This window comes from Electrona antarctica (genome assembly GCF_951216825.1).
Source record: "Electrona antarctica genome assembly, chromosome: 2".
NCBI classification, from domain to species: domain Eukaryota; kingdom Metazoa; phylum Chordata; class Actinopteri; order Myctophiformes; family Myctophidae; genus Electrona; species Electrona antarctica.
Genome location: NC_136807.1, coordinates 1,365,678 through 1,385,677, shown reverse-complemented (window position 1 = coordinate 1,385,677; position 20,000 = coordinate 1,365,678). Strand labels below are relative to the sequence as shown.

Here is a 20,000-nt window from a genome sequence, read left to right as displayed (position 1 = left end):
TTCATTTCCTGGGCCTGGCGTCGACATGAAAGGGGGCGGGACTGTGATGCTCTATTCTGGGGCAAAATAGTAGATCTACAAGTTCACAATACGTTGCAAGGTGACATGAGCTTGTAGATGAGCTTCTATTGTTGGTGGTGACGAGAGGGAGATATAAGTGTACAACAGAGTATATAATAAGGGTCTAAGTGGTTAAACAAACTGCCTACCTCCAAAGACACACACACACAAAGTATGCCAAACACTAGAACATTCCAGGTGACTAAAACTGAATGAAAACTATTCAAGAGACTATGACTAAAAACTAAAACAGAAATTTGATGCCAAAAACAACACTGCGGCCAAGGAGGGGTTTAGTCACTTGTACCAACCAACCGTTAGGGTTTAATCACTTGTACCAACCAACCGTTAGGGTTTAATAACTTGTATCAACCAACCGTTAGGGTTTAATCACTTGTACCAACCAACCGTTAGGGTTTAATCACTTGTACCAACCAACCGTTAGGGTTTAATAACTTGTATCAACAAACCGTTAGGGTTTAATCACTTGTATCAACCAACCGTTAGGGTTTAATCACTTGTATCAACAAACCGTTAGGGTTTAATCACTTGTATCAACAAACCGTTAGGGTTTAATAACTTGTATCAACAAACCGTTAGGGTTTAATCACTTGTATCAACAAACCGTTAGGGTTTAATAACTTGTATCAACCAACCGTTAGGGTTTAATAACTTGTATCAACAAACCGTTAGGGTTTAATAACTTGTATCAACCAACCGTTAGGGTTTAATAACTTGTATCAACCAACCGTTAGGGTTTAATAACTTGTATCAACAAACCGTTAGGGTTTAATAACTTGTATCAACCAACCGTTAGGGTTTAATAACTTGTATCAACCAACCGTTAGGGTTTAATAACTTGTATCAACCAACCGTTAGGGTTTAATAACTTGTATCAACCAACCGTTAGGGTTTAATAACTTGTATCAACCAACCGTTAGGGTTTAATAACTTGTATCAACCAACCGTTAGGGTTTAAACACTTGTATCAACCAACCGTTAGGGTTTAATAACTTGTATCAACCAACCGTTAGGGTTTAAACACTTGTATCAACCAACCGTTAGGGTTTAATAACTTGTACCAACCAACCGTTAGGGTTTAATAACTTGTATCAACCAACCGTTAGGGTTTAATAACTTGTATCAACCAACCGTTAGGGTTTAATAACTTGTATCAACCAACCGTTAGGGTTTAATAACTTGTATCAACCAACCGTTAGGGTTTAATAACTTGTATCAACCAACCGTTAGGGTTTAATAACTTGTACCAACCAACCGTTAGGGTTTAATCACTTGTATCAACCAACCGTTAGGGTTTAATCACTTGTATCAACCAACCGTTAGGGTTTAAACACTTGTACCAACCAACCGTTAGGGTTTAATCACTTGTACCAACCAACCGTTGGGCTCTAATGTCACACATTTCCATCTCAGTGCTTCTTCCGGTCATTTGAATGCACTCAATTATTGACGTGATTTTTCCACAGGGCCTTATCGTTAACGAGCCAACCTTAATCACTTGACCGTATTTAGAAATAGCTGATGGACAAACCTCAGAGTGTACTGTGAGTGCATTGAGATAGTGTGTAACGATCTGCGGGATGTTTGGACAGAATATGGAGCAGTAATATATAAAAACAATGTGTTTTTCAAAAGTCGGCCTCCTGGTGGCGCTATAACAGGCCGTTCTGGAAACTTTGGGGCAGAGGTTCATCGTTGGCATCCAGGGAGTGTGTGTGCATACAGTATGTGAACACAAGCCAAGAGTGAGTGACTGAGAAGAAAAGATCCAAATCTCAACACTTCTCACCTTCATCAGCAGACTGTTCTGTGGATCTCAGACTGTTCTGTGGATCTCAGACTGTTCTGTGGATCTCAGACTGTTCTGTGGATCTCAGACTGTTCTGTGGATCTCAGACTGTTCTGTGGATCTCAGACTGTTCTGTGGATCTCAGACTGTTCTGTGGATCTCAGACTGTTCTGTGGATCTCAGACTGTTCTGTGGATCTCAGACTGTTCTGTGGATCTCAGACTGTTCTGTGGATCTCAGACTGTTCTGTGGATCTCAGACTGTTCTGTGGATCTCAGACTGTTCTGTGGATCTCAGACTGTTCTGTGGATCTCACATAAGAAAGAACACTGACAAACAAAGAGGCCTCTAATTGATAGAAACAAACAAACACTTTGGGGGGGGAAACAGAGCTCTACATTATAATTTTATTTCTTCACTTTATTTAATTTTTTTGTGGGTCATTTTTCTAATTTTTCTGTGCACACATTGTAATAAATTGTTCCATTATTATTATTGTACAAGGAGTTGGTTTACTTTAATTCCTCCTGCTCGTTCCTGACATTAGTGGGGTTCTAGCCTAGCCCCTTAGATAGCACATTATGTAGACTTAGATAGTATTTTAAACAGACTTATAGCTTGTTACGTAGACAGCTCTAGAATTGCACTTTATGTAGTCATAGCACTTTATAGTACACATGTATAATATATTATATAGTATAGTATGTATAGTTAACATAGATACTCCACTGTTACGTTCTTAGTTTACGCATGATTCATGATAACTACTTTTTATATATGTGATGTATGTGATATATGTGGCAGCGGTGGCCGAACGGATAGCGGCGCGGTCTAGATACCGGAAGGTTCCCAGTTCGAATCAGCCGTCCGACACGTTAAAATTACCACCGCTGAAATGCCCTTGAACAAGGCATCAACCACTACGATGAAATGTGTTCTATGAGCAGGGCCTGGCTGGAAACAAGTTCTTGAGCTTAGCCCAGATACCCTGGGTAAATATAGATTTCATTTCATTTCATTTCATGTATGCCATGCTTTTGTTCTTGCTTAATGTAAGTGGCTCTGGATTAAGAGCGTCTGCTAAATGCCTACATTGTACATTGTTCTTCTATTTGGTCTATTACAGTGGTTACACCTTTTATGGCGAGCTAGCCAGGAGGAATTTAAGTAAAACCCATTGTTATTATTGCAAATTAAGTTACATGTGTTGAATCTGACTAAACATTATTGATTTTTTTTGAAAAAAGTGAAAATGTCTACCATTAACCATTATTGTACAAAAGTATGGGCTAAATCTTAATAGGTCTTTATCTGTCAGTGGTATCACTGATTTTGACACTGATGAAGATGTCATTGGTACATTTGGGCAATATGGGCAGATAGCCAAAGTGGTAAGATTGAAACCAGCTAGAGACGTCATTGAGTTTGATTCTGAAGAAGCTATTACACTACTTGAGCCACAATTACCCACTGTATTTCACAATACAGGTAAAATTCTATCCCTGGCCTAGAGTAGTTTGCTCATTGGGCTGTTTGGTCACAACAACTATCCCTGGCCTAGAGTAGTGCTCATTGGGCTGTTTGGTCACAACAACTATCCCTGGCCTAGAGTAGTGCTCATTGGGCTGTTTGGTCACAACAACTATCCTTGGCCTAGAGTAGTTTGCTCATTGGGCTGTTTGGTCACAACAACTATCCCTGGCCTAGAGTAGTGCTCATTGGGCTGTTTGGTCACAACAACTATCCCTGGCCTAGAGTAGTGCTCATTGGGCTGTTTGGTCACAACAACTATCCCTGGCCTTAAAAGTGCTGAAGGCAAATCGTGTTAATTTATGTTTTCTAGGGGTATTAAGGGCTGCGGAATCCAAATCTGCTGTATGTATAACTCAAAAATGGATGCTAAGCCCTCAAAATTGACCATTTAAAGATGGCGGCCACCACTATACTGAAATATATTACATTGCATCTTTTTGACCAAAAAAGGTATAGAAACCTTTTTTTTTTTAAGGTTTTCATATATGGGGAATCCAATTAAATATTCAGATTTCAAATAAAGTGTGAGTAAATTGCGTAAAACTCATATGTTACGCATAACGTTAACCTCTGTTGTACTTTCACAATTACATCTGATAATCTGATATCATCATGATGTGTGACTGAGTGGCATAATTTACTCCCCTGTTTTATTACTGTTAGTTGTGTAAAGAGATAAGAAATGTGGGTGGATGATTTCCATGAAACCATGTGGTTTCTAGAGAATAACCGTCCGATACAGAGCTCAGCATATTTCCTGTCAGTAGGCTGGGGTGCAAAACCCAAACTCAACTGTACTACACCATGCCATACATATAGGGATATGACACTACCGAACCCAACTGTTCTACACCATGCCATACATATAGGGTTATGACACTACCGAACCCAACTGTACTACACCATGCCATACATATAGAGATATGACACTACCGAACCCAACTGTACTACACCATGCCATACATATAGGGATATGACACTACCGAACCCAACTGTACTACACCATGCCATACATATAGGGATATGACACTACCGAACCCAACTGTACTACACCATGCCATACATATAGGGTTATGACACTACCGAACCCAACTGTTCTACACCATGCCATACATATAGGGATATGACACTACCGAACCCAACTGTACTACACCATGCCATACATATAGGGATATGACACTACCGAACTCAACTGTACTACACCATGCCATACATATAGAGATATGACACTACCGAACCCAACTGTACTACACCATGCCATACATATAGGGATATGACACTACCGAACCCAACTGTACTACACCATGCCATACATATAGGGATATGACACTACCGAACCCAACTGTACTACACCATGCCATACATATAGGGATATGACACTACCGAACCCAACTGTACTACACCATGCCATACATATAGGGTTATGACACTACCGAACCCAACTGTTCTACACCATGCCATACATATAGGGTTATGACACTACCTAACCCAACTGTTCTACACCATGCCATACATATAGGGTTATGACACTACCTAACCCAACTGTTCTACACCATGCCATACATATAGGGTTATGACACTACCTAACCCAACTGTACTACACCATGCCATACATATAGGGATATGACACTACCTAACCCAACTGTTCTACACCATGCCATACATATAGGGATATGACACTACCTAACCCAACTGTACTACACCATGCCATACATATAGGGATATGACACTACCGAACCCAACTGTACTACACCATGCCATACATATAGGGATATGACACTACTGAACCCAACTGTACTACACCATGCCATACATATAGGGATATGACACTACCGAACCCAACTGTACTACACCATGCCATACATATAGAGATATGACACTACCTAACCCAACTGTACTACACCATGCCATACATATAGGGATATGACACTACCGAACCCAACTGTACTACACCATGCCATACATATAGGGATATGACACTACCGAACCCAACTGTACTACACCATGCCATACATATAGGGATATGACACTACTGAACCCAACTGTACTACACCATGCCATACATATAGGGATATGACACTACCGAACCCAACTGTACTACACCATGCCATACATATAGAGATATGACACTACCTAACCCAACTGTACTACACCATGCCATACATATAGAGATATGACACTACCGAACCCAACTGTTCTACACCATGCCATACATATAGGGATATGACACTACTGAACCCAACTGTTCTACACCATGCCATACATATAGGGTTATGACACTACCGAACCCAACTGTACTACACCATGCCATACATATAGGGATATGACACTACCGAACCCAACTGTTCTACACCATGCCATACATATAGGGTTATGACACTACCGAACCCAACTGTTCTACACCATGCCATACATATAGGGATATGACACTACCGAACCCAACTGTTCTACACCATGCCATACATATAGGGTTATGACACTACCGAACCCAACTGTTCTACACCATGCCATACATATAGGGATATGACACTACCGAACCCAACTGTACTACACCATGCCATACATATAGAGATATGACACTACCGAACCCAACTGTACTACACCATGCCATACATATAGGGATATGACACTACCGAACCCAACTGTTCTACACCATGCCATACATATAGGGATATGACACTACCGAACCCAACTGTACTACACCATGCCATACATATAGGGATATGACACTACCGAACCCAACTGTTCTACACCATGCCATACATATAGGGATATGACACTACCGAACCCAACTGTACTACACCATGCCATACATATAGGGATATGACACTACCGAACCCAACTGTTCTACACCATGCCATACATATAGGGTTATGACACTACCGAACTCAACTGTTCTACACCATGCCATACATATAGGGATATGACACTACCTAACCCAACTGTTCTACACCATGCCATACATATAGGGTTATGACACTACCGAACCCAACTGTTCTACACCATGCCATACATATAGGGTTATGACACTACCGAACCCAACTGTTCTACACCATGCCATACATATAGGGTTATGACACTACCGAACCCAACTGTTCTACACCATGCCATACATATAGGGATATGACACTACCGAACCCAACTGTTCTACACCATGCCATACATATAGGGTTATGACACTACCGAACCCAACTGTACTACACCATGCCATACATATAGGGATATGACACTACCGAACCCAACTGTACTACACCATGCCATACATATAGGGATATGACACTACCGAACCCAACTGTTCTACACCATGCCATACATATAGGGATATGACACTACTGAACCCAACTGTTCTACACCATGCCATACATATAGGGATATGACACTACTGAACCCAACTGTACTACACCATGCCATACATATAGGGATATGACACTACCTAACCCAACTGTTCTACACCATGCCATACATATAGGGATATGACACTACCGAACCCAACTGTTCTACACCATGCCATACATATAGGGATATGACACTACTGAACCCAACTGTACTACACCATGCCATACATATAGAGATATGACACTACCGAACCCAACTGTTCTACACCATGCCATACATATAGGGATATGACACTACTGAACCCAACTGTACTACACCATGCCATACATATAGGGTTATGACACTACCGAACCCAACTGTTCTACACCATGCCATACATATAGGGTTATGACACTACCGAACCCAACTGTTCTACACCATGCCATACATATAGAGATATGACACTACCGAACCCAACTGTTCTACACCATGCCATACATATAGGGATATGACACTACCTAACCCAACTGTTCTACACCATGCCATACATATAGGGATATGACACTACCGAACCCAACTGTACTACACCATGCCATACATATAGAGATATGACACTACCGAACCCAACTGTTCTACACCATGCCATACATATAGAGATATGACACTACCGAACCCAACTGTTCTACACCATGCCATACATATAGAGATATGACACTACCGAACCCAACTGTTCTACACCATGCCATACATATAGGGATATGACACTACCGAACCCAACTGTACTACACCATGCCATACATATAGGGATATGACACTACCGAACCCAACTGTTCTACACCATGCCATACATATAGGGTTATGACACTACCGAACCCAACTGTTCTACACCATGCCATACATATAGGGTTATGACACTACCGAACCCAACTGTTCTACACCATGCCATACATATAGGGTTATGACACTACCGAACCCAACTGTTCTACACCATGCCATACATATAGGGTTATGACACTACCGAACCCAACTGTTCTACACCATGCCATACATATAGGGATATGACACTACCGAACCCAACTGTTCTACACCATGCCATACATATAGGGTTATGACACTACCGAACCCAACTGTTCTACACCATGCCATACATATAGGGATATGACACTACCGAACCCAACTGTACTACACCATGCCATACATATAGGGATATGACACTACCGAACCCAACTGTACTACACCATGCCATACATATAGAGATATGACACTACCGAACCCAACTGTTCTACACCATGCCATACATATAGGGTTATGACACTACCGAACCCAACTGTTCTACACCATGCCATACATATAGGGATATGACACTACCGAACCCAACTGTTCTACACCATGCCATACATATAGGGATATGACACTACCGAACCCAACTGTACTACACCATGCCATACATATAGGGATATGACACTACCGAACCCAACTGTTCTACACCATGCCATACATATAGGGATATGACACTACCGAACCCAACTGTTCTACACCATGCCATACATATAGGGTTATGACACTACCGAACCCAACTGTTCTACACCATGCCATACATATAGGGTTATGACACTACCGAACCCAACTGTTCTACACCATGCCATACATATAGGGATATGACACTACCGAACCCAACTGTTCTACACCATGCCATACATATAGGGATATGACACTACCGAACCCAACTGTTCTACACCATGCCATACATATAGGGTTATGACACTACCGAACCCAACTGTTCTACACCATGCCATACATATAGGGTTATGACACTACCGAACCCAACTGTTCTACACCATGCCATACATATAGGGTTATGACACTACCGAACCCAACTGTACTACACCATGCCATACATATAGAGATATGACACTACCGAACCCAACTGTACTACACCATGCCATACATATAGAGATATGACACTACCGAACCCAACTGTTCTACACCATGCCATACATATAGGGATATGACACTACCGAACCCAACTGTTCTACACCATGCCATACATATAGGGTTATGACACTACCGAACCCAACTGTTCTACACCATGCCATACATATAGGGTTATGACACTACCGAACCCAACTGTTCTACACCATGCCATACATATAGGGTTATGACACTACCGAACCCAACTGTTCTACACCATGCCATACATATAGGGTTATGACACTACCGAACCCAACTGTTCTACACCATGCCATACATATAGGGTTATGACACTACCGAACCCAACTGTTCTACACCATGCCATACATATAGGGTTATGACACTACCGAACCCAACTGTTCTACACCATGCCATACATATAGGGATATGACACTACCGAACCCAACTGTTCTACACCATGCCATACATATAGGGATATGACACTACCGAACCCAACTGTTCTACACCATGCCATACATATAGGGATATGACACTACCTAACCCAACTGTTCTACACCATGCCATACATATAGGGATATGACACTACCTAACCCAACTGTTCTACACCATGCCATACATATAGGGATATGACACTACCGAACCCAACTGTACTACACCATGCCATACATATAGGGATATGACACTACCGAACTCAACTGTTCTACACCATGCCATACATATAGGGTTATGACACTACCGAACCCAACTGTTCTACACCATGCCATACATATAGGGTTATGACACTACCGAACCCAACTGTTCTACACCATGCCATACATATAGAGATATGACACTACCGAACCCAACTGTTCTACACCATGCCATACATATAGGGTTATGACACTACCGAACCCAACTGTTCTACACCATGCCATACATATAGGGATATGACACTACCGAACCCAACTGTACTACACCATGCTATACATATTAGGGATATTAGTGATACCAGTGGTCCTTGAGGGGGTTCCAGGTGGTCCCCAGCTAAATGATAGAGAGTAACCAAATTGACCCTTAGATCTTTAACTCTTGAGAGCACTAAATTTACAAGAAGTCTACACAATTAGAGAATGTAGAAGCATTGTCTTTCCTGTTCTCTCCTAATGGTACCAACATCAAATACAGCATGGAATTGTGGACAAAATCTTACATTTTGGTGGCTCAATTGCCCAAAAGATAATGGGCCTTGACATGAAGAAGGTTGAAAACCACTGCCCTATAGTACAACGAGACTATGGAGAATATAAACCACTGCCCTATAGTACAACGAGACTATGGAGAATATAAACCACTGCCCTATAGTACAACGATACTATGGAGAATATAAACCACTGCCCTATAGTACAGTGAGACTATGGAGAATATAAACCACTGCCCTATAGTACAACGAGACTATGGAGAATATAAACCACTGCCCTATAGTACAGTGAGACTATGGAGAATATAAACCACTACCCTATAGTACAACTAGACTATGGAGAATATAAACCACTGCCCTATAGTACAGTGAGACTATGGAGAATATAAACCACTGCCCTATAGTACAACGAGACTATGGAGAATATAAACCACTGCCCTATAGTACAGTGAGACTATGGAGAATATAAACCACTGCCCTATAGTACAGCGAGACTATGGAGAATATAAACCACTGCCCTATAGTACAGCGAGACTATGGAGAATATAAACCACTGCCCTATAGTACAACTAGACTATGGAGAATATAAACCACTGCCCTATAGTACAACGAGACTATGGAGAATATAAACCACTGCCCTATAGTACAGCGAGACTATGGAGAATATAAACCACTGCCCTATAGTACAACTAGACTATGGAGAATATAAACCACTGCCCTATAGTACAACTAGACTATGGAGAATATAAACCACTGCCCTATAGTACAACGAGACTATGGAGAATATAAACCACTGCCCTATAGTACAGCTAGACTATGGAGAATATAAACCACTGCCCTATAGTACAGCTAGACTATAGAGAATATAAACCACTGCCCTATAGTACAACTAGACTATGGAGAATATAAACCACTGCCCTATAGTACAACTAGACTATGGAGAATATAAACCACTGCCCTATAGTACAACTAGACTATGGAGAATATAAACCACTGCCCTATAGTACAACTAGACTATGGAGAATATAAACCACTGCCCTATAGTACAACTAGACTATGGAGAATATAAACCACTGCCCTATAGTACAACTAGACTATGGAGAATATAAACCACTGCCCTATAGTACAGCTAGACTATAGAGAATATAAACCACTGCCCTATAGTACAGCGAGACTATGGAGAATATAAACCACTGCCCTATAGTACAACTAGACTATAGAGAATATAAACCACTGCCCTATAGTACAACTAGACTATGGAGAATATAAACCACTGCCCTATAGTACAACTAGACTATGGAGAATATAAACCACTGCCCTATAGTACAACTAGACTATGGAGAATATAAACCACTGCCCTATAGTACAACTAGACTATGGAGAATATAAACCACTGCCCTATAGTACAGCTAGACTATGGAGAATATAAACCACTGCCCTATAGTACAGCGAGACTATGGAGAATATAAACCACTGCCCTATAGTACAACTAGACTATGGAGAATATAAACCACTGCCCTATAGTACAACTAGACTATGGAGAATATAAACCACTGCCCTATAGAGAATATAAACCACTGCCCTATAGTACAGCGAGACTATGGAGAATATAAACCACTGCCCTATAGTACAACTAGACTATGGAGAATATAAACCACTGCCCTATAGTACAACTAGACTATGGAGAATATAAACCACTGCCCTATAGTACAGTGAGACTATGGAGAATATAAACCACTGCCCTATAGTACAGTGAGACTATGGAGAATATAAACCACTGCCCTATAGTACAACTAGACTATGGAGAATATAAACCACTGCCCTATAGTACAGTGAGACTATGGAGAATATAAACCACTGCCCTATAGTACAGCTAGACTATAGAGAATATAAACCACTGCCCTATAGTACAGTGAGACTATGGAGAATATAAACCACTGCCCTATAGTACAGCTAGACTATGGAGAATATAAACCACTGCCCTATAGTACAACGAGACTATGGAGAATATACCATCAGCATTTAATATCTGTATTAAGGTTTTGCAAAAAAAAGAACAGACAAAGGAATTGAAAATAAAAAGAGAGAGAGAAGAAAAAGAAAAAAAAGCATAAACAACAAAAGAGAGAACAGGGCATGATTTCAAATCAATGAGTTACACTGCTAGAGACTAGAATATATCATATGGAAAGTGGAGGACACACAGATGCTGCATGCAGACTAAGTGGGATCAGTATTTGAGCAATGCGTTCTAAGAATTGCTGCCAAATTGCACGGAACTTGCTTGAATTATCCATCATAACATAACACATTTTCTCCATGTGTAATATACAGTATACAATATACAGTAAGTCAGTTCAGATAACCAAGAGTGAGGTCTGTTATTTCTGAAATACTAGGACTGGATGTGAGGTCTGTTATTTCTGAAATACTAGGACTGGATGTGAGGTCTGTTATTTCTGAAATACTAGGACTGGATGTGAGGTCTGTTATATCTGAAATACTAGGACTGGATGTGAGGTCTGTTATTTCTGAAATACTAGGACTGGATGTGAGGTCTGTTATTTCTGAAATACTAGGACTGGATGTGAGGTCTGTTATTTCTGAAATACTAGGACTGGATGTGAGGTCTGTTATTTCTGAAATACTAGGACTGGATGTGAGGTCTGTTATTTCTGAAATACTAGGACTGGATGTGAGGTCTGTTATTTCTGAAATACTAGGACTGGATGTGAGGTCTGTTATTTCTGAAATACTAGGACTGGATGTGAGGTCTGTTATATCTGAAATACTAGGACTGGATGTGAGGTCTGTTATTTCTGAAATACTAGGACTGGATGTGAGGTCTGTTATTTCTGAAATACTAGGACTGGATGCAGTGGCGTGCACAGACATTTTGAGGGGCAGGTGCTCAAGTGAAAAAAGGGCACCTTGTGCAGTGCATGGATCTTATTCAAAATATTGAATGATGAATATATATATATATATATATATATATATATATATATATATATATATATATATATATATACACACTGTATATATTATATACACATACATACACATATGTATGTATATGTATATAGATAGGCCTATACACCGTATATCTAGGTGTGCCCTGAGATTTTTAGGCTATGAAAAGTGTGCCCTGGGATAAAAAAGGTTGGGAAACACTGCTCTAGATAACTTACAAAGGGACATTGGGATCAACTAATAAAACTGCTTTTCATTCATGTGATTAAAATGATAAAACAATATATAGATAAGGTTTCACCCTGCTGTCAGTTCAGAGTGATACAGAGAGAGGTGGGAGGTCAGGAGACTCAGGACACCTCATCATGAAACTGAAAGTGTTTGTTATCTTTTATGAAGTAATAACAGGTAGACACAGCAATGCTGCTGAAGACCTTTCTGTCGGCCGTTAACCTTTATTGAGTTTTATTGGAATTTATTGGGCACTGTAATTGTATTCCCCCCTTATTTTGTCTGTGTGTGTGTTTTTCTTTTCTTATGTTTTAAACAGTACTAAAATGTCCTTTTATAATGTGTCTAGTGTTCTGCCTCTCAATGTGTTCATGCTTAATGTGTTAATGTAAAGAACTTGAAATGGTAAACCGAATTGGTTACCACTCTGTCAGACACATTTTTTGATGCTGCATTAAAAAACAATGAACTCAACCTCTTCCTGTGTGAGACTTGGTCTCAGCCTATTCTAGTACTTCAGGATACACTATAGCGATAGTTTTCAACCAGTGGTCCTTGAGGGGGTTCCAGGTGGTCCCCAGCTAAATGATAGAGAGTAACCAAATGGACCCTTATAGATCTTTAACTGAGTCCTGAATGGTCAGTTGGTGCCAATTGTCACAATATAAATGATATAAAAGTGACATTTCAGTCTATTTTCTACCTTATTTAGTCAAACATATATAGTTTTATTATGTTTCAGCACAGTGGTGGCCGCAATCTTTAAATGGTCCATTTTGAGGGCTTAGCGGCCATTTTTGAGTTATACATACAGCAGATTTGGATTCAGTAGACCTTAATACCCCTAGAAAACATGTATGTAATAAATTAACACGATTTGCCTTCGGGGTTCATATTTTTGGGAAACGGACCCAGTCTACCTAGAGTAGTGCTCATTGAGCTGTTTGGTCACAACAACTATCCCTGGCCTAGAGTAGTGCTCATTGGAGTGTTTGGTCACAACTACTATCCCTGGCCTAGAGTAGTGCTCATTGGGCTGTTTGGTCACAACTACTATCCCTGGCCTAGAGTAGTTTGCTCATTGGGCTGTTTGGTCACAACAACTATCCCTGGCCTAGAGTAGTGCTCATTGGGCTGTTTGGTCACAACAACTATCCCTGGCCTAGAGTAGTGCTCATTGGGCTGTTTGGTCACAACAACTATCCCTGGCCTAGAGTAGTTTGCTCATTGGGCTGTTTGGTCACAACTACTTTGAAAACCACTGTACAGAATATAAGGAACCCTGACTGTTCCTGATGAGCAGGACTGTCTCTGTTGTCAGTGTGTGAAAGAGTTCATGTTTAACCTCATTGTAAATTACTTCAAAAGTACAGTCAAGTACAAAGTTCAGTCTGAGACAATAAAAAAACATAACTTTTTATTTCAACCGTAGGTCGCAGTTTACTATGAAAACCTGAACGAGGCGTCCGTCAGTCACGCCTTGTGACGATTGTGTGTGTGTGTGTGTGTGTGTGTGTGTGTGTGTGTGTGTGTGTGTGTGTGTGTGTGTGTGTGTGTGTGTGTGTGCGTGCGCACGTGCCTGCATGTGTGACAGAAAGAGAGAGAGTGAACTTTGTTACATGTCTACAGATAGTGTGTCAAAGCTCCACCTCTTGCCAGTCTGATCCGAGACGATAAGATTCACGTTCAGATCAAACACAACTTCCAGTGAGAGAGAACAGACTGTCTTTAGATCCACAGCTAGAGGAGGGAACACTGACCCAGACCACTGGAACTACCTGAACACTGACCCAGACCACTGGAACTACCTGAACACTGACCCAGACCACTGGAACCACCTGAACACTGACCCAGACCACTGGAACTACCTGAACACTGACCCAGACCACTGGAACTACCTGAACACTGACCCAGACCACTGGAACTACCTGAACACTGACCCAGACCACTGGAACTACCTGAACACTGACCCAGACTACTGGAACTACCTGCTGACTCTATCAGCTGAATGGACTTTAACAACAACCACTTTCACAGTGCAAGTACATTTCATTAGAATATAATTCTAAAAGGAGTGTTACCACCACTGACTGCATTTCCTGTCTCAGGCATTTGTAGCTAAGCTCTGACACAAAATGGCTTCCAACGCATCTCGCCCAGAAGTGGATTATTCCTGTCCCGTGTGTTGGGACATCTTTAAAGATCCTGTTCTCCTGCCGTGTAGCCACAGCTTCTGTAAAGCCTGTCTGCAGGAATGGTGGAGAGATAAGGTAATAAAGGAATGCCCCGTTTGTAAGAAGAAACGTTCAATTGATCCACCTCTTAACTTGGCTCTGAAGAACCTGTGTGAGTCCTTCGTACAGGAGAGACATCAGAAAGCTTCAACTGGGTCTGGGGTTCTCTGCCGTCTGCACGCTGATGAGAAACTCAAACTGTTCTGTCTGGAATGTCAACAGCCAGCGTGTGTCGTGTGTCGAGATTCTAAAAAACACACCAACCACATTTTCAGACCCATCGATGAGGCTGCACCAGAACACAAGGAGGAAGTCCAGAAATCGCTGAAGCCTTTACAGGAGAAACTGAAGGTTTTTAATGAAGTTAAAACAAACTACGACCAAACGGCAGAACACATTAAGGTCCGGGCCCGGCACACCGAGACGCAGATGAAGGAACAGTTTAAGAAGATGCATCAGTTTCTACATGATGAAGAGGAGGCCAGGATCACTGCACTGAGAGAGGAAGAGCAGCAGAAGAGTCAGATGATGAAGGAGAAGATCGAGGGTCTGAACAGAGACATATCAACCATTTCAGACACAATCAGAGCCATCGAGGAGGAGCTGAGAGCCGAACACGTCTCATTCCTGCAGAACTACAAGACCACAGTGGAAAGAGGCCAGCTCACACTGCAGGACCCACAGCCGGTCTCAGGAGCACTGATAGACGAGGCCAAACACCTGGGAAACCTGGCCTTCAGAGTCTGGGACAAGATGAAGGACATTGTCTCCTACACTCCTGTCATCCTGGACCCCAACACTGCCCAACCAGACCTCATCCTGTCTGATGATCTGACCAGTGTGAGACGTGAAGATGTACAGCAGCTTCCTGACAATCCAGAGAGGTTTGACTACCTTCTCTGTGTCGTGGGTTCTGAGGGCTTTAACTCTGGGACTCACAGCTGGGATGTTGAGGTTGGAGACAATGCAAGCTGGGAACTCGGTGTGTTAGCAGAGTCTTACCAGAGGAAAGGAAAGATAGGGGGTCAACGTTGGGCCATAGAGTTCTATAAAGGTAAATACACAGCATTCTCCTCCTCAGGGTCAGTCACTTTTCTATCGGCATTGATGCAGAACCCCAAGAAGATAGTTCTCTCATTGAAGCAGAACCCCAAGAAGATCAGAGTCCTGCTGGACTGGAACAAAGGAAAGCTGTCATTCTCTGATCCTGATACCAACACACACATCCACACCATCACACACACCCTCACTGACACACTGTTTCCATACATTTACAATAGTCGTACTGTCCCTCTGAAGATGTTACCATGGAAGGTCAGTGTGACTCTGGAACCACATAGTTAGACATGATGAGGATGATGATGATGATGATGATGATGATGATGATGATGATGATGATGATGATGATGATGATGATGATGATGATGATGATGATGATGATGATGATGATGATGATGATGATGATGATGATGATGATGATGATGATGATGATGATGATCAAAAAATACTAAAGTTATACACAATATTTAGTTTCCATTGTCTGCTATCACTTTTCAATATAATAGTATGTATATGTAATAATAATTATCGGTAATAGTACTAAAGCCAACAATAATATCAGGATTATTTGAATGATTTTAAAGGTGATTAATATTAGGGACTCATGTAGACATTAAATGATCTCAGTAGTAATCATGTTGAGGAATTGAGATACTTTACCATAAAATGTACACTATTATATGTATACTGTATATCTCTGCTGTCAGGAAGAAACCACCTAACTCCAAAATGTTCATTCTTTCCAGGAAATTAAAAATATACATTTATCAGGAAATGAAGAAAACCTTATATTTTGAAAACAAAGCAATACTGCCTCATCACAGTTGGTGTTGTGACTTTATATATTGTCAATTACTTGCATGAGAGGGGAAGACGTGGTGGAGTTAATTAGCTGCTTTAGCAGACAGTATGAGGGTCCAATGGAGTTAAGTGGTTTTGTCCAAAGCGCTTTTTACTACTTTTCATTGGTTCATTTCATTGCACTTCAAGCAGGCCAGAAGTGGAGGTCCTGAGGGGGCGGTTAGGGACATATCTAGGTAGGCAGTCACGGAGGTACGAAGGTGCAAGACCATTTAGGGATTTATAAACAAGTAAAATAAGTTTAAAATCAATTCTAAAAACTACTGGGATCCAATGCAGTGATGATAGAACTGGAGTAATGTGTTCTCTCATTTTAGTTCTAGTTAACACTCTAGCAGCCGCATTTGTTGCTAGTTGGAGTCTGTCCGTTGATTTCTTTGGCAGGCCTGAGAGGAGGGCATTACAATAATCTAGTCGAGAAAAGACAAAAGCATGGACCAATGTTTTAGCATCATCTAAAGACAAATATGCTCTAATACGTGCGATGTTTCGAAGATGAAAGAAAGCTGTATTGGTAGCTTGATTAATGTGCGCAAAGAAATTCAGATCTGAATCGATAATAACCCCTAGGTTCTTTACTGTCGACTTACTTCCTACATTTAGGTTACCGAGTTTATTTCTTATCAATTATTTTTGCTCATTAGAGGTAGACTATGAACCCTGCAGTCACTTCAATCACTGATAATACAATGATAACACCATAATAAAGGATGCAAAACTCATCAAATCCTTGAATTAACTTGTGTTAGTTTAACAACTTTGATCATCACATCCACACAGACCCTTTGTCCTAATAGCTCAAGAAAAAACTATACTATAAATACATTGGCCAAAATTATCAAATAATGTAAGAAAGAGGCAAAACTTGTGAAAATAGCTTAACTACAATCTATTTACATCATAAAGTTGACCACGTGGGCCTCAAAACAACAAACTAGCCTACGGTATAATTGTTGGTCAAATATCCTATATTAGCTGGTTTTGCCATTCTCCATTATGGTTTTAGGTAATATTGACCACTTGGTCAAGATGGCATGGTGGTGACCCCTGACCCCTGGCCGGGGTTCATGTGGTTAAGCCTTGGGTTGTGAGTTGTGACCGACAATAGAGGTGTGCAGGGCTATCTTTTAGGATGAATATTCCTGTTTGTGGTGCAATATTTCACCTAAATATAGAAAAGCCATAGTGAACAACACATGTCAGTCTATCTGCCCTTCGCTCGCGCACACACACACACACACACACACACACACACACACACACACACACACACACACACGCTCCCCATGCCTTCGGCCTGGTGGAGACAATAAAAGTACTGGAAATTGTAAATACTCAAGTAAACTACAAATACCTCAAAATGGTACTTAAGTACAGTACTTAAGTAAATGTACTTAGTTAGGTTTCCACCACTGCATGACAGGTATAACAACGTATAGGTTACACCAGGTCTAAAGTGGGTTAAGTCAAAGAGAGGAGTGGAGTGTGTATCCTGGACGAGAGGAGACATAATTATCCCTGATGACGGGGAGATGACATCCGACAACACATTACTGTCTGTCTGTCTGTCTGTCTGTCTGTCTGTCTGTCTGTCTGTCTGTCTGTCTGTCTGTCTGTCTGTCTGTCTGTCTGTCTGTCTGTCTGTCTGTCTGTCTGTCTGCCTGCCTGCCTGCCTGTCTGCCTGCCTCTCTGTCTGTCTGTCTGCCTTGCCTTGCCTGTCTGTCTGTCCTGGCACTGCGTCATCAGAAACCTGACACCCAGTCAGGTGACCCAGTCAGGTGACCCGGTCAGTACACACAGGGATATGAGCTGCCTGGAGCTCTGTCAACTTTAAAGCACTATCACCACTGCTGCAGAGCCAATAGAAGAGTTAGGACATTGAGGGGGCAGAAACCCAGCGCTGTTCATGCAGCCTGAACTGAGACAAGCTGGAGTTGGAAATACATTGTTTTCAACGAGGGCGGCGCAAATAAAGAGCTATTTTAAGCATGTGCGCAACATGACAACTGTCTTAAAAGTATTGTACAGTAACAACTAAAGTCTCTTTAATGTTTATGTTGTACTATTACTACAAAACAATCTAAAATAAAGGGATTTAAGATCATTAAAGCTGGGCTGTTGCCCTGAGTCCTTGCAGGGGTGGGCAACTTTGACGATGGAGAGGGCCACTATATTCCCACACTCACTCCAGAGGGCCACTATATTCCCACACTCACTGTAGAGGGCCACTATATTCCCTCACTCACTCCAGAGGGCCACTATATTCCCTCACTCACTCCAGAGGGCCACTATATTCCCTCACTCACTCCAGAGGGCCACTATATTCCCACACTCACTCCAGTGGGGCCACTATATTCCCACACTCACTCCAGTGGGGCCACTATATTCCTCACTCACTCCAGAGGGCCACTATATTCCCACACTCACTCCAGAGGGCCACTATATTCCCTCACTCACTCCAGAGGGCCACTATATTCCCACACTCACTCCAGAGGGCCACTATATTCCCACACTCACTCCAGTGGGGCCACTATATTCCTCACTCACTCCAGAGGGCCACTATATTCCCACACTCACTCCAGAGGGGCCACAGTGCATATTACTGTCGTAGGAAAAATAGCCGACCTACAAGCTCAAAACACGTCGCAATGTGACGCGTTTTGAGCTTGTGGATCAGCTATTTTTTATATATTTGAATTGAAAACCTGAATAATTTTTTGCTATTTTTTAATTGGAATCCTGAAAAGTAACCTTTTCATTGAATCTCAAATGCATTTAGTTATAGTTATGTTAACTTTATGAACTGTTAACATAA

At 41.4% G+C, this 20,000-nt stretch overlaps 2 protein-coding genes across 2 annotated transcripts in view; one reads left to right on the top strand and one right to left on the bottom strand.

Moving 5' to 3' along the window:
- The window catches only part of pard6b (par-6 partitioning defective 6 homolog beta (C. elegans)), a gene marked incomplete at its 3' end in the record, with an annotated part of 47,754 nt that overhangs the window by 10,975 nt on the left and 16,779 nt on the right, over nucleotides 1–20,000 (bottom strand). The window lies entirely within an intron of this gene.
- LOC306941838 (nuclear factor 7, ovary-like) lies at nucleotides 15,167–16,609 on the top strand (the record flags this gene model as incomplete). Its single annotated transcript, XM_079527477.1, has 2 exons — nucleotides 15,167–16,351; nucleotides 16,388–16,609. The coding sequence occupies 2 exons, from the start codon at nucleotides 15,167–15,169 to the stop codon at nucleotides 16,607–16,609; spliced, it is 1,407 nt and encodes a 468-aa protein (XP_079383603.1).